The sequence below is a fragment of the Pseudonaja textilis genome, chromosome 1 (genome assembly GCF_049901715.1).
Source record: "Pseudonaja textilis isolate UNSWEBS1 chromosome 1, rPseTex1.2, whole genome shotgun sequence".
Lineage (NCBI taxonomy): Eukaryota > Metazoa > Chordata > Lepidosauria > Squamata > Elapidae > Pseudonaja > Pseudonaja textilis.
Window position 1 is genome coordinate 90,911,096 of NC_141990.1, and position 15,649 is coordinate 90,926,744.

The 15,649-nt window shown below is 36.1% G+C and overlaps 1 protein-coding gene across 1 annotated transcript in view; it reads right to left on the minus strand.

Annotated features, from left to right (window-relative positions):
• The window catches only part of LAMA2 (laminin subunit alpha 2), a 432,393-nt gene that overhangs the window by 152,667 nt on the left and 264,077 nt on the right, over positions 1-15,649 (minus strand). The window contains exons 22-25 of the mRNA XM_087941278.1: positions 12,797-12,977; positions 5,665-5,801; positions 1,257-1,493; positions 137-280 (exon numbers count right to left, since the gene is read on the minus strand). Coding sequence (XP_087797404.1) covers positions 137-280; positions 1,257-1,493; positions 5,665-5,801; positions 12,797-12,977 — 699 coding nt within the window. The remainder of the gene's footprint in view (positions 1-136; positions 281-1,256; positions 1,494-5,664; positions 5,802-12,796; positions 12,978-15,649) is intronic.

Below are 15,649 nucleotides of genomic sequence, written 5' to 3' on the forward strand. Positions count from 1 at the left end.
CAGTTCTCAAAATACACAGGGGAGAAATTGCTTAAGTGCTTTTCTATGCTTCCTATCTTCATCTCTGTGTCTGACTAAAAGATATCAGCAGGAAACAACATGATCGCATTACATGGCTCAGCAGTCTTGTACTCACCCACACACGGACCAGTCCCTTTGCCTCACTGCATTCTGATGTCAGGCCAAAGCAGTAGCAGCTGTTGCAGCCAAGTGGGTTTTTGGCAGAGAGTCCAAATCGGCCAGGTTTGCACCTGTCACAGTTGATGCCTTCCACGTTCATCTGTTAACAAAAAAAAAAAAAAAAAAGGAAGAAAAAGCTTTAGAAACGATCATCATTCTTTTTTACATTCTAATTTGCAGCCTAGCTTATAAAAAAAAGAGTTTTAAATTACATAACTACTAGGAGAAAGATACGTGGTAATAAGATACCTTTTTGCAGAAGAAAGCTCAGTGGCTACCACATTCAAAGTCCTATCATTTTTAAAACATTTTTTTCCCTGCCTTTGGTTTTTTTTAAAAAAAATTATTCTGGGGAAACTGAAAAGCAGAAGACCTGGGATCTGATTGAGCCTCAGTGTGAAAAGGAGTTCACAATGGCTAAACTCCAGAGTAGCTTATTATACCCATCAGCACCAGGCCACATAGAAGGAGAATGCTTTTCAGTGCACGGGAAGAATATTTTTTGAAAGTTACTGATAGGTTGCTTTTCATTACTACCATAAGACAGCATAGCAATTCAACAGAAGTTGAGCACAGCCAATAGTTGGAAAATGACAGCTGTTTTATTCCTGAATGAAAGTGTGGACAGCACCACGCTGGGGAAGGCTGAGCTATAATGGTAGGATAAAATCCTCTATGAGCCACCCTTGATTATCTGGTAACTCCACAAGCTTTCCACATGGTTTCCATTGGCAGTGATAATTAAATGGTTTTCTCTTGACTGGTTTCTCAGTCTAGTCTAAACCCCTGGGAATTTCCAATGGTTTCCCATCCAAATATTAACTAGATCCAACTCTCCTCTGCTTTTTTTCCCTTTGGATTGGCCAACCAATGATTGGCTAAGTGCTGCCACTTCCTTGGATTTAAGAATTACTGAAATAAATGACACTTACATCCCATGTTTCGAGTGTCTGGCTAGCAGAAGCACACTTTTTTCATTTAGTTTAAGCTGCTAGTTGTTCTAAAGAGAACCTACTACAAGGAGACAGATTAAAAACAGAAATACATATAAGAGAGTAAAAGCCCCATCTTCTTACTTTACAGGTGCACTGTCCTGTATGATCAGCACAAGAACACTTTTCCATTTCCGTATCGCAAGTCTGGGGCTCGGTCCCCGCTACCAGGCATTCACAGGCAATGCATTGTGGGAAATTCCGATAGCCTAGTCTGCATTCAGTGCATTTATCGCCAGAGAATTCTGGACGACAGAAACAGCAGCCAGTATCAGGGTTGCACTGGAAGCTGAGGGATCCAGCTACGCTGCAATCACAGGCCTAAAGAGAGAGGGAAATTTTTTTTAGCTTGTTTTAGAAAGGAAAACATTTGAAGGATTTCAGTTTTAATCACAGTATACTCGAAAATGACCACGACAAACATTGATAGTTATCAATATATTCATGTTAGTATCGACACATTCATGTTAACATTTGCAGGCACTGATTTCATTTTTCATAAATGTTACTTGAATTGTGTCTCTTTTAAGTAAAGCAGCTGAATACTGGTGGAGGGGGATTGAATGTGATACTTTGCCTCTGAGCCCCAAAGTGGAAAAAAATCTGTGAGTTGTATACAATTGGGACCATTTATCAACAGAATGCATAAAACATTAGCCCAGTGTTTCAAAAATGTAACAACAAAGATGAGTGGACTTTACCTTCCAGAATTCCCCAGCCTCCTTATTCAACATATCAGAAAAATAATGAATATGTAAATCCAGAAGGTTTTCTTTTAACCAGGAATCCTTTTTTTAATTAGAAAAGAAACTAATACTGTAAGTTTTTTTCTAATAAGCATCAATATTTGTATACTAAACATCATTTTCAATTCTATAATAAAAATTCTTCTCTCACGTAGATGGTGAACACAAATGAGTAGAACTGACGTATGTCCGCAAGACCAAATTATTATTACTTTTATTGTCAGAGTACAACATGTGTTGTAAACACATGGATAAAAATGTAAATATGTAAATAATTTATGGATAAATACATACATAAATATGGAGTAGGGTTTCAGATTAACTTAAAATCTTCCCATGGATTAATCTGAGTTTTAAACAGGCAAATAATTCAATTGTAGTTGAAGATAGATTTACAAATTAGAATATAAATATTTATATCATTATATGTATAAATGATAAAATATCAAAAAATTAGTAAAATCCAGACTAACAGATACTCATGAAAAAGATAATATGCCCATTAATGTTTCTATAGCTATATTGTGTAAGTGTGTGGCGTGCTTTGACTTCAGTCTTCAAAAGGTGCTTTGAAATGCATGGGAACATGAATGTAGGATCTGTCTGCAACTCATTAAAACAACCATGTCATTCCTGGGATTTTCTAGCAGGTGCAAAGATCAAATTCAAAGTCCTGCATAGTCTTAATGTTATACATACACTATAGTCTGATATTGCAGTGTGAGCATAGAATATTAAGTCAGAGCATTCAGTTTGCAAGAAATTTTTTAGGCACAGCTAGAAGAAAAACAAGCAGAGGAGCCTTGCTGAAACTGAAGAGGTGTGGCCTGTGTGATTTTTTTTAGGGCTGGGAGGGATATCCCCAAATCAATTTCCCCATCATGTTATTAATATCCCTTTCATGCTATCAATATTCCCTTTTTACTAGAAGTCCAAGTGGTAAGAAGTAGATTTTGAAGGAGCTTTACAGTTAGTCCTCAACCACAGTTGAGCCCAAAATTTCTGTTGCTACATGAGATAGCAATAGCAATTGCACTTAGACTTATATATCGCTTTACACAGTGGTGGGATTTAAACATTTTTACTACTGGTTCTGTGTGCGTGGCTTGGTGGGTGTGGCATGGCTTGGTGGGCATGGCAGGGGAGGGATACTCGAAAATCTCCATTCCCTCCCCACTCCTGGGGGAAGGTTAGTGCAAAATCCCCATTCTCTCCCCACTCCACTAACCTGCTTTCCAGCTCCATTCTCCTGTGCAGGGCAGCAAAAGAAGACCCAGACAATTAGCTGGGACTCGGGGGACTGCAGACAGATCCTACATTCATGTTCCCATGCATTTCAAAGCACCTTTTGAAGATTGAAGTCAAAGCACACCACACACTTACACAATATAGCTATAGAAACATTAATGGGCATATTATCTTTTTCATGAGTATCTGGGACTGTGTAGGGCAGCAAAAGAAGACCCAGCCAATTAGCTGGGACTCGGGAGCCAGAGAATAGATGGGACGAAGCCAGTCAGTGGTGGTATTTGCAGGTTCTCTGAACTACTCAAAATTTCTGCTACTGATTCTCCAGAACTGGTCAGAACCTGCTGAATACCACCTCTGGCTTCACAGTGCTTTACAGTCCTCTCTAAGTAGTTTACAGTCAGCCTATTGCCCCCAACAACCTGGCTCCTCGTTTTATCCACCTTGGAAGGATGGATGGCTGAGTCAACCTTGAGCCTGGTGAGAATTGTACTGCCAAATTGCAGGCAGCCAGCAGTCGGCAGAAGCCGCCTGCAGTACCGCACTCTAATCACTGCGCCACCATGGCTCTTGATATTTGGAGATATTTGTTAAGTAAGTTTTGCTCCATTTTACAACCTTTCTTGTCACAGTTGTTAAATGAATCACTGAGCTTGTTAAATTAGTAAACAGGGTTATTAAGGGAATCTTTGACTTTGCTTGTCAGAAGATTGCAAAAGGGGATCACATGACCCCAGGACACTGCAAACGTCATAAATATGAGCCACTTACCAAGCATCTGAATTTTGATCACATACATGAGCATGGGATGCTATAATGGTTGTAAGTGTGAAAAATGATCATAAATCCCTTTTGTTCCAGTGATGTTGTAACTTTGAGCAGTCACTAAATGAACTGTTGTAAGTCAAGGAGTACCTGCATTGTTTCATTTCAGGGCAACCCAAATATGGGCTTGAATGGATCTAGGGTGATGAGCAATTAAGAACCACTGGTTATGCATTCTAAGAAGCAGGGGAGCCTGTACATTGAGAAATACCAGATATAACCTCTTGTGAGCAAATAGTTCACCATATGCAGAGTAAATTACAACCAGCTCTCAGGTTTGTTTTGCAAGAAGGCAGCTTCATGCAATATTCCTTTGCCTGCAAGTTATGAGAGACTCTGAAATTGGCTCCACTAAAAGCTCAAACAGAGAAGGGGGCACTTGCACCTGGCTTTGGAGAAATGAGTTGAAATACGTTAAAAAGGGAGACTTGGCTGACAGATCATTATTAATTTAGAGAGTGCCATAGCAGCTGCCATACTAATGCACTCAGATAATAGACAAGGCAAGGAGGGATATGAGAGAGCCCAGAACTGAAAGAGGGGTCTTCACCCTCATTAAGCCACTTTGCAGAAGCTTGGCGATCGGTATGCTGGAGAAAGATGGATGCTTCGTAAGAGAGCTTTACAATCCCCAAAGAAAATAAATTTATCTCATTAATTAACTGGATTAACAACCATAGAAATAGATTTGATTGCTTGCATTCAGGACACATATTCTTAAACAACTTAGTGCAACTGTAAACCGACTTAACCCTCTTTTTGTTGCTAGTAATCATTATTTGCACAGCTTTTTTTTTTTTAGCTGATTACAAACTTTATTTTTCAGTGTATTCTCAAGAAACTAATTCGGATTGAAATAGCAACAATGTAAAAATAAGTAAGAGTGCACAAGTTGCTTATAAGCCCTATAGCTAAATGGAACCATACGCAGATTGGGGCTAGACAGAGATAAACAATAGCTTCTTTATATTTGACATTGTCAGTGCAATTCACTGCCATTAAATATATTGATGAGCAATAAGATAAACACTACTTGGAAATTAAGTATTTAATAATCCTAATAAAAGGATCCTTCATATTTTATCACATTAATATCCAAGGAGATCAGAACAGTGTAGATATAATCAAAATAGCATATCAGCATTATCCAATTTATTTATATAATAATATCTAGTGTCCATTTCAGTTATATAATATCAATATTTTAGGATCAATACAAAAGTACATAATACATGTGAGCTTACCACTGGTCATCTTTGTTTTTAACCTGATTTCTCTTCTATGTTTCATTTCTATTTTTAATTTAAAAAACTAATAACAATATTGTCTATAAATATGAAAAATGTTATCCTGGAATAAAATGTTTGGAATATTATTAATATAATCCATGGAAAAAGTGATGCCTTTCATTTTTTCTTTAAAAAAAGTAGATCTCAGCTAGCAACATTTCGCTTTGTTGGGATAAATTGTATCCGAGTGTAATTATATAGGTACTATATGTTCTTTTGCTTTCAACTAGAAGAGCTGATTCACAATATGTGCGTGTATGACATTTCTGTGCATGCTGTGCCAGTTCTAGTTAAAACACAACTTCAAGGATATGCAAGACAACTTTATCTGGTACAACTTCCTAAAGTTAGGACAGTGGAAAAAGAAAGAAAAGAAACACTCACCTTGCATCCACTGATAATATCATGACCCCAGTGGTTCGGTACACATTTTTCACATCGGTTCCCTGTAGTATTGGGAGGGCAGATGCAACGGCCCGTATGTGGGTCACAATTATTACCAAGATGGGAACATTGACAAGCTTCATGGAAGAGGATTAAGAAAGACAAAGATAAGCATTTTAAAACATGGAATACACTACTCTATATATACTGCAGAGAATAATTTTCGGCATTTGATACTATTCTCTGTGAAAGTTTATCCAATCATGGGCTAGTAAAATAATAAATCAGTGACATTCCCATATGGTCATGATGAGTACCAGAAGGAAGTAGGACAAAGAAGTGGGTTTATCATTTGAGTTACCATTAAAAATATTTTGAATGATGTATTCAATATATTTTGAACAATAACTCAAGAAGATAAACCCACTTCTTATTATTAACATTTAATAATTTTAACCTAGCTCTCATTGAGGACATTTGTGGCATGAAAGGGAGCAGCTACAGATAGACCTTGACTTATGATCCCAATTCACTCCAAAATTTCTGTGGCTAAGCGAGACATTTCTTAAGTGAATTTTGTTCCATTTTCTTGCCATAGTCATTAAGTGAGTCACTACAGTTGTTCAGTTAGTAACACAGCTGTTAACTGAATCTGACTTCCCAATTGACTTTGCTTGTCAGAAGGCTGCAAACTTCATAACTCTGGAACACTGCAACCGTCACAAATAGGAATCAGCTGCCAAGCATCTGAATTTTGATCACGTGATCATGGGAATACCGCAATGGTTTTAAGTGTGAAAAATGATCATAAGTCACTTTGTTCAGTGCTGTTGTAATTTTGAATGGTCATTAAACGAACTGTTGTAAGTCAAGGACTACTTGTATTGGTTCAGAACTTTGCTGTATTCTAAGGTTCTTTCCTTCAGTCCATTTCCGATAGAAAGAGTCCTTTCTTCTTTTCTTTTCCCCCTCATTAGAGAAACCAGCTCTCTATCTTAGCATGAGGCTTCTTTAAGATACCTTTGGGAACTTAAGCAATTATTTCTATATACCCCTAATGGGTTTTGTTAATCACACACTTAGGGTTATATTCCCCAGGGAATGAACTTCAACCAGGGTTATTTTATTTCCCCCCCTCAACAGTTGTGTAGATCCTGTTCCAAATAGCAACTTTTCGGAAATAAGAGAACATAAAACCTGCTATTCTTAGCATGCTAGCTGTTCATTTATCTTTTTTTCTTGGAATGAATGAAATAAAGAGAATAGTGATTCTGTTTTAAATATTTGCCAAGTAAGCAGATAGCAAACCTATATCTTTGTGCTTAGCATAATACCTAATAATAAATACTTCCAAATAACTGCAATGGAATTGATGTTAAAAAAACAAACACCAAAATTATTACCTTAGGTTGGAACCCAGTATTTATTGTACTTTTGTCTTGTTGTGGAGTTTTAACTAGGCAATGTATTAATCTGTAAGGAACAATCGGTGAAAATAATGGACAGATGATATTTTAAAATGTCCATCAATTCTGCAGAGCTAATCCAATTCTCTTTTTTCTCTATCCTTAAATCATATTTGTTTTTGCAAGATTTAACAGTTTAAATCATCAGTCTCCACAGTTTTATATATTTAAATTGGGATAACAGGCACTATTTCATGACTGAAAATACAATTAACTTTAAAAATAAAATTCCACATGTAAACTCATTATCAGAAGGCTGTGCACTGAATAAAGAATTCCTACTTAGTTTTAATCTAAAATGCATGTTTTTCAAGGCTATTTGCATTAATATAACTGTAAATTTCTTTGTGAAAAAGAGATACCCTTGATGGCTCTGTCTTGCTGTACTAGAAGGGACAAATCATTGAGTGATAGGAAATTTAGATTCGGGGCTTTTAGACTTTTCACATCAGGTACAACAATGAAAGTTGATTCTCCAGAAAGCCAATTCTGTTAACTCCAACCTAATTAAATAATAGCAGAAGATTCACACATTCAAAGTGGCTACATATTTTAATTTGTAAGTTATATCCATGCCTATCTGCCAACACAGGAATAGGAGATGTATCACATATAAACATACATAGAGGAGCCACTTTAGTGTAGTGGTTAAGGCACCAGGCTAGAAACCAAGAAATTGTGAGTTCTAGTTCTACCTTAAGCATGAAAGGTAGCTGGTGAATTTGGGCAAGTCACTCTTTCTCAGTGGGCAATGTCAGACTCAGATGACAAGCCAGTTAGTCGATTCCTGACCAATGGATCAATATTTGGTTGGCCTGAAAAAATAGGACCCTGCACATCCGTGAAAATGATAGGAAGATACACACACACACACACACAATCAATCAATCAATCAATCAATCAATCAATCAGAATAGAGCTGGAAGGGATCTTGGAGGTCTTCTAGTCTACCCCCTGCTCAAGTAGGAGACCCTATACAATTTCAGACAGGTGGTAGTCCAGTCTTTTTTTTAAAAAAAAAAAATCTTCCAGTGATGAAGCACCAATGACTTCTGATGGCAAACTGTTCCACTGGTTAATTGTCCTCACTATTAGGAAGTTTCTCCTTAATTCCAGGTTGTTTCTCTCCTTGAGTGGTTTTCATCCATTATTTCTTGCCTTGCTTTCTGATGTGTTGGAAAATAAGTTGACCCGCTCCTCTTTGTGGCAGCCTTTGAAATACTGGAACACTGCTATCGTGTCATCCCTATCCCTGCTTTTCTCTAGACTGGACATACCCAATTCTTGCAACCGTTCTTCATATGTTTTTGTCTCTATGTCCTTAATCATCCTTTTTGATTAAGGACACCCTTTTTGTCTCCAGTTCCTTAATTGCTCTTCCTTGCACTTTTTCCAAAGTCTCAACATCTTTTTTGTAATGTGGAAACGAAAACTGGATGCAGTATTCCATGTGTTGTCTTACATACACATACTCACCCCCCGACAGAGAGAGAGAGAGAGAGAAAGGGGAGAGGGAGAAAAAGGGAGAGGGAGGGAGGGAGAGGGAGAGAGGGAGGGAGAGAGAGAGAGAGGCTACAAGTTTTAAAAACCAGTAGGATGGTGTTACAAAGTTGGATAATGAGTCACCACAGAGCACCAAGAATCCCACAGATTTTCCTCTACTAGGCACAAACATGATCAATGCAGTGATGAAATTTCCCACAGTTAGTTCCTGAGCCAGCATGTGCTATACATCTATCCAATATATTGAAGAACTAATGTTATCATTTTCAAGTCATATTGTTAGTGCTATAACAAGCTGGGGAAAGACTGACATTAAAGTCCACATTTTTTTTCCTTGCAAAGTAAAAATTGCACTTTGGTAGAGAAAACAAAAATAATCCTTGTGCACACAGCTTGACATAGAATTCTTCTTTTTTTTTTTGCAAGAACATTTCTATACTAGGCTCAATATGTTTTCTATATTTAGCTTCCAGTAGGGAGCTCATATTCATAATGTTTGCTCTGTTCATTATATTCCTTTAATTTTAATTTACTTTTTAAAGAAAATGTTACCTTGCAAGATAAAAAGAAAAAAGATCTTATTTTCTTATTTACTGCATACAAAAGAAGCATAAATAGACTGGCTTTAAAATAAGCACAATTGTTTGATCTATTTATCCTGGTCAAATAGAGAATATCTAGGAATACACAATTAGTATAGTCATTCAAGGATGTCTGTACGAACTTTATCAGAGTCTAAGGAATGTTTCCCAAAAGCATACATTGTTGACCAGGAAAGAAAATGGAAAAGATCAGGATGTTGTATACTGCAGTTAGAACCTATTAGGACTGTACCATTTTTGTCCATTTTGCACAGAATAGTGGTATCTATTCTACTGATGATTATTTTTATCTGTATGCTGATGCATTGTTTAAGATGCATTCATTAACCGTTAGTGCATCATTTATTTCCAACACTATATCATAGAAAATAATGGAGGTTGATGGATCAAACATGGTCATTCAAACAGTGACAAATGGTTATCGAAAGTTTTCATAACAAAACCAACAGCAGACCTACAGACCTGCAAGCGTCACAAAAATGACAAATCACAGTAATTCCTGGTGTGCTTGTTCAATCTCCTTTTATGCTAAGTTCTTTAATATTAGATTTATCATTTATTTTTCATTTTATGTGTTTCTTTTCAATGAATCCAAGAAATGACCTTTTATTCTTACCAAACGCTGTCATGCTTGAACATTAACATGACAATAAACACACCTTCATAGGTTCATGCTTTCATTTCTAGGTCTGTACAAGAATTGAGTCATGGTTCTGAATATAATCTGCAGAAATTTATCTCACCAACAAAATTTGCTTTTCACTAGTTAACAGAAGGATCACACTAAGTTATCCCTCAATAGCCTTGAGGTTACTGTCGTTCTTCAGAATAATCAGGAGGAGGATTCTTATTACTCAGTGTTACCACAAAAAAACCTGGACATTTGAATAGGAGGAGCCTATTTGATGTTTTGAAGATAGACTTTAGAGTACCAGACAAGTTCAGCCAAGGTTTAATTTAGATTGCGATCGTATATGCAAGGTAGAGAAGGTCCCATTTAATTCAATTTTATTTAATTCTGAATAGGGATGCAGAGAACCAGGCTCCTTGTTTAATAAGATAGCTTTCCTTCCATATGTATTTGTAAATAAACATCACTGAAAATAACATATGGCTGAGCATATAGGGTTGTGCTCTAAATACAGATCCATGGATTAGTTTAATTCTAACTCAGATTCATTTGTGAAGCTGATTTTAGTTTAGTTTAGTTTCTCAACTGTGTAATTTTTTTTTTAAAAAAAGCTTGCATTTAGTTTAATGAAAAGAAGGACTAGGGGTGACATGACAGCAGTGTTCTATTCCAAAATTTGAGGGGCTGACACAAAGAAGAGGGGGCCAACTTATTTTCCAAACCACCAGAAGGCAGGACAAGAAGTAATGGATGGAAACTAATCAAGGAGAGAAACAACCTGGAACTAATGGGAAGTTTCCTGACAGTTAGAACAATTAATCAGTGGAATAACTTGCCTCCAGAAGTTTTGAATGCTTCAATACTAGAACTTTTTAAGAAGAGTTTGGACAACCATTTGTCTGAAATGGCATAGGGCTTCCTGCCTGAGCAGGGGGTTGGACTAGAACACCTCCAAGGTCCCTTCCAAATTTGTTATCTATTATTTTTTATGCATACTTTCCCCAATATACTCATTTAATATTTTTCTTTATTACTTACTTCATATATTTTCTCTCATAAATTGTATTTTTTTTTAAATCACTGATCCAGAACACATGTATTTTTACATTCTTTTAGCCAATACATACAATTTACATATAATTTACACTGTATATACTGGGCCACGCGAGTAGCTGGCTGTTGCACACATTCCACACGTGCACCCAGCTCCACTCACACTGTGAAAGTTGCAGACACTTGCACATGCACATGCATTTACCCCTCTCACAAAATCATCACCTCTTTCTCTCCTCCCCCTGCTCCCAGAAATGTTGGGGAACTCTGGGCTAGAACCTCCCAAGTCGAGAAGGGAGATTCTCCACAGAAGATTGTAGAGAATAAAAGGCTATGATTCTATGTGACTTCTAGATCCAGATGGACAGGCAGCTATTGGCCAATCAACTAAATATCAAGGCAGTAGATAAGGACCAAACAATAGCAGTGATGATAAATGTGGTTGTGCCAAGTGACAGCATCTTCAGAATAAGTATGAGGAACTGGAGTAATTCTAAGGCCTGAAGGAGAAACTAGAGAGGATGCAGAAAACATAGATCAAAGTGGTCGCATCACTGGTAGGAGCACTTGGGGCTGTGGCTCTTAAGCTGGGAGAGTGGCTCCAACAGATCCCAGGAACCACATCAAAGCTCTCTGTCCAGAAGAGTGCAGTGCTAGGGAAAATTAATATCCTGTATACAATACTCTCCAACTCCTAGACCTCTGGTGGAGGACCTGAGATGACATATACCTCCTCCCTATAGGAGTGAGGAAGGAATTTTTAAAATAGAATTGATCCGTTTCTTCTCTTTCCTCAGTTCATTCTTGCTGTTTTTTAAATATATGCATTTTAGTGCTTTGTCTAATAAAAGGATTTATAATCTGAATTAAAAATGCATAACGTATACATATATTAAAATTAGTAATTTAATATGCACTTGGATCTTTGAAAAAAGTTCATTTCATCTTATGAGAGCACAACCCTGATTTGCTATTCATTAAATCACCACTGTCCACTTTGTTAACCTTTTTTATTTTCATTTTTTTTTGCTCTTTAATAAGGTAACCTGAAAAAAAAACAATTTTTGTGGTTAATGAACAAAAAAATGAGCAATTGAGCTAGTTTGGAAGCACTTCTTTCAAATCAGTTTATTCATAGCACTCATAATTATATTCTGATCTGAACATCAGCTAGAAATAGTTCATATTACAATGTCTTAAAATCTAATTTTTTGAGCATCCTTAGTTCTAAAACAGGATCATACATCAACAATATAGGTCAGTGCTGGATAAATATAGCAATTATTTTTAAATAATTATTCTAATATAAAGTGAATTTTTATTTTATTTTACAGTAGATATTAGGAAATGTAAACTGCAAAAGAAATAATTTCCATGCAAAGGAAATAATTTTAATGACTGACTTACTGTTAAGAATATTAAACAGTATATTAAACTCAGTGAGCAAGGTAATTGCAACATCTGAATTCCCTAAAAGGGAGCCAGCCCAAAACTAATCATTCCTTGCTTAGACATTATGGTGTTCTTTCTATTCTCTCTAACTCAACAACTTGTGCATAGAATCACTATATAATTCTTTTCATTGTTTATAACTTCTCGTGCCCATTTTGCCCTAAAGAATATGATGTCTGCTTGATAGTTATATAGTTTAATTACAGACATTTTATTTGCTTCTTTAAAATGTTGATTGTTTTGCATGTCTGAAAATGCTTTGTCCAAGTTTTCAAATAAAAATAAAAACTGTCCTATGTCAAATCAATTTTGCCTAGAGCTAAACGCCATAGTAAAAATGATGCCCACTGGAAGACCATTTTAAAAAAACTCTTCCTCTCCCACAAATTTATTAGCTATTAAATGAAGCTTGATTATATACTTACGGGTGCATCCTCCTTCCTCAAAACCATAAAATCCATGAGCACAATGGTCACATTTCTTTCCTCCAACACCTGGTTGACAGTGGCACTGTCCGGTTTCATCACAGTCAAATGATTTTGATCCAAACGAATTACAATTGCAAGGGAGACATCCTCTTGATGACTGCACACCAAAGGTACCAGACTGTCACAGTAGAGACAAGGATAATCAATTAGCAGAAATAAAAATGAGAGAGAAAAGAGGGAGGAACACACAGATTTGAAAAAAAACTACATAAATGTAGAAAGGAATGATTTTACTTCCCCCCCAGCTTAGACAACCAAAATAAATTAGAATGGATAAACACTGTCATTTTCACATATAACCAAATGATGGTATCACATTAACCACATTCATATTTTGTGTTTTAAAGTTGTACACCTTCAGCCTAAAATACATTTGTAAATGTCAAAATATGAAATTCAAATCAATCCATTTTGAATTTTATGAACTCAAAATGTGTACATGAAGTCTCATTAATATATATTTGTTAAACACCACAATGCAAAAGCATATCTTTTTATTTTTTAAAAAAATAAATATGTTACAATAAAAACATTTCACAAAGATACCTGTATCTTATACAAAATGTTGCCCTTAAGGAATTTGCAATAGCTCCTTGAGTTACCCTTACAAAGCATAAAAACATACACCAGTCCACAGAGTACATCAGACCATTATTCTGCCTTAACTATGGATCTGCTTGGCATCCTGATAATCAGGTAAAGCTTGAATCTGTTTCTTAATAGGAAGCCAGGTTAAAACAATAAACATTCACATTTTATAGATATTTCTTCTTTTCAGTCTACTGGGATGGTTGCTATATTTATCAAGGAGAAGGAAAGCTTCACCGATGCAATTAAGGTTTAATTAAATACTGTATTCTTATCCTCTTATGTTACCCTCTTATGTCTTCTTATGATGCAGAAACAGGCAAAAAAGAAAAAGGAGAGAGAGAGAGAAAAAAAACAAAACAAACCATAACCAAAGTTGATCATTCTCAAGAATAATTCAGAATAATTCAATGAAGCCAGGAATAATCAGCATGCAATTTTAATAAATAGTTGGATAATAAGTCCTCTTTAAAGGCTGAAAATAAGAAAATAAATTCTCCTTTAGAATAAAATTCTTTGCTATAAGATTCTTGTGTGAATTTCTATTCAAATGAACCAATAATCCTACAGGTTCACACACTTATGCCGTAAATAAACAGTAAACACACACGAGAGACAGAGAGAGAGAGAGACAGAGAGATAGAGACAGAGAGACAGAGACAGAGAGGGGGGAGAGAGAGAGAGGGAGAGGGGCTTCATTTTCCTCAATAAATCAATGAACAAGTACAATGTTTTTGACTTATTTGTTTAATTGGATTCTCTTTATCTAGGTTTAGGACCTGTGTGGATGACAGATCACATTTTAAATCATATTTATGCAGAACTGTTGAAAATCCATTTTCTTAAATGCCTCTGTATTTGTTAACTAAAACTATGTTTTATCTACTTTGTTCACATGAAGGTAGTAAATAATCTAATAAATTTCATCTTCTGTTTAATACAGGTAGTCCTCGACTTACAACAGTTAATTTAGTGACTTTTCAAAGTTACAATGGCACTGAAAAAAAGTGACATGGTCATTTTTCATACTTACAATTGCTGCAGCACTCCCAAAGTCACATGATCACAATTTTTGCGATCACCTTTTGCAATCTTCTGACAAGCAAAATCAGTGGGGAAGCCAGATTCACAGCCATGTTACTAACTGGAGCTCTTCACTTAACAACTGTGGCAAAGAACGTCCGTAAAATGGGGCAAAATTCACTTAGCAAATGTCTCATTTAGCAACAAAAAATTTGGCCTCAATTGTGTTCATAAGTCAAGGACTACCTATCTTAAGGCTTCCTACATTCAAAACAAGCTCAGTTCCAATGGTGAATTCCAAGAAGTTTTGGAACTACAGTTAGAATAGCAGGTTCTCTTCATCCAACACATATGATACAATCAGCATCTTTAAAAGTAAGGAGAGGTTCAAACAGAGTTTGATTGCAAAGTGAAACTGCAGGAAGATCTGCCATTCAATATACAAGACTAAGGAATTCCCTTGGGCACCTTTAAACTCTTGGTTTAGTATAAAGTAGCTCAAGGGATTGTGATCCATTGAGAAGAAATTCATTGTTTCTTTCAACACAGATTCTGTTATGCCAGAAATATTGTTATTTCTGGCTTGTAGCTTCCTCTGATTTAGAACAACACTGCAAATGCTTAAGAATATCATGCAGAAAAGCATATAAATTCATCTGGCAGTGAACAACCATGTCCGTTCATGTTACTTGTAGCAAAAGGTCAGCAGAAGCAATGGTTGCCTAAGGGAATCACAAGAATCTGCCTATATCTATGTACTGCAGGGGGGCCAATCAAATCAGAGAGTTCATTTATGGTTCATCAGATTCGCTGTTCCACATCCCTTGAATTCTGCTACAATATTTTAACACGAAAACATGTAAAATTAAATGGAAAGCTGACAAGCTGCAAAACAAAGCACTTGTCTCTATCACATTTTACTTTCAAGAACATCTCACATTTTACAAGAGTCTACAGCAGTGTCTCTCAACTTTATCAACTGTCTGGGAAATTCTGGGAATTGAAGTCCACACATCTTCACATTGCCAAAGCTGAGTAACACTGCTCTAAAGCACTCTTTGGGAAGCAGCTTAACAATTTGAATGGTAATAAAGTGGCAACCACTTCATTACAATGTGTGCAATTTCTCAAAAGGAGGATTCCTTCATTCATAGTTTTTTAAAGAAAAAAATTGAAATT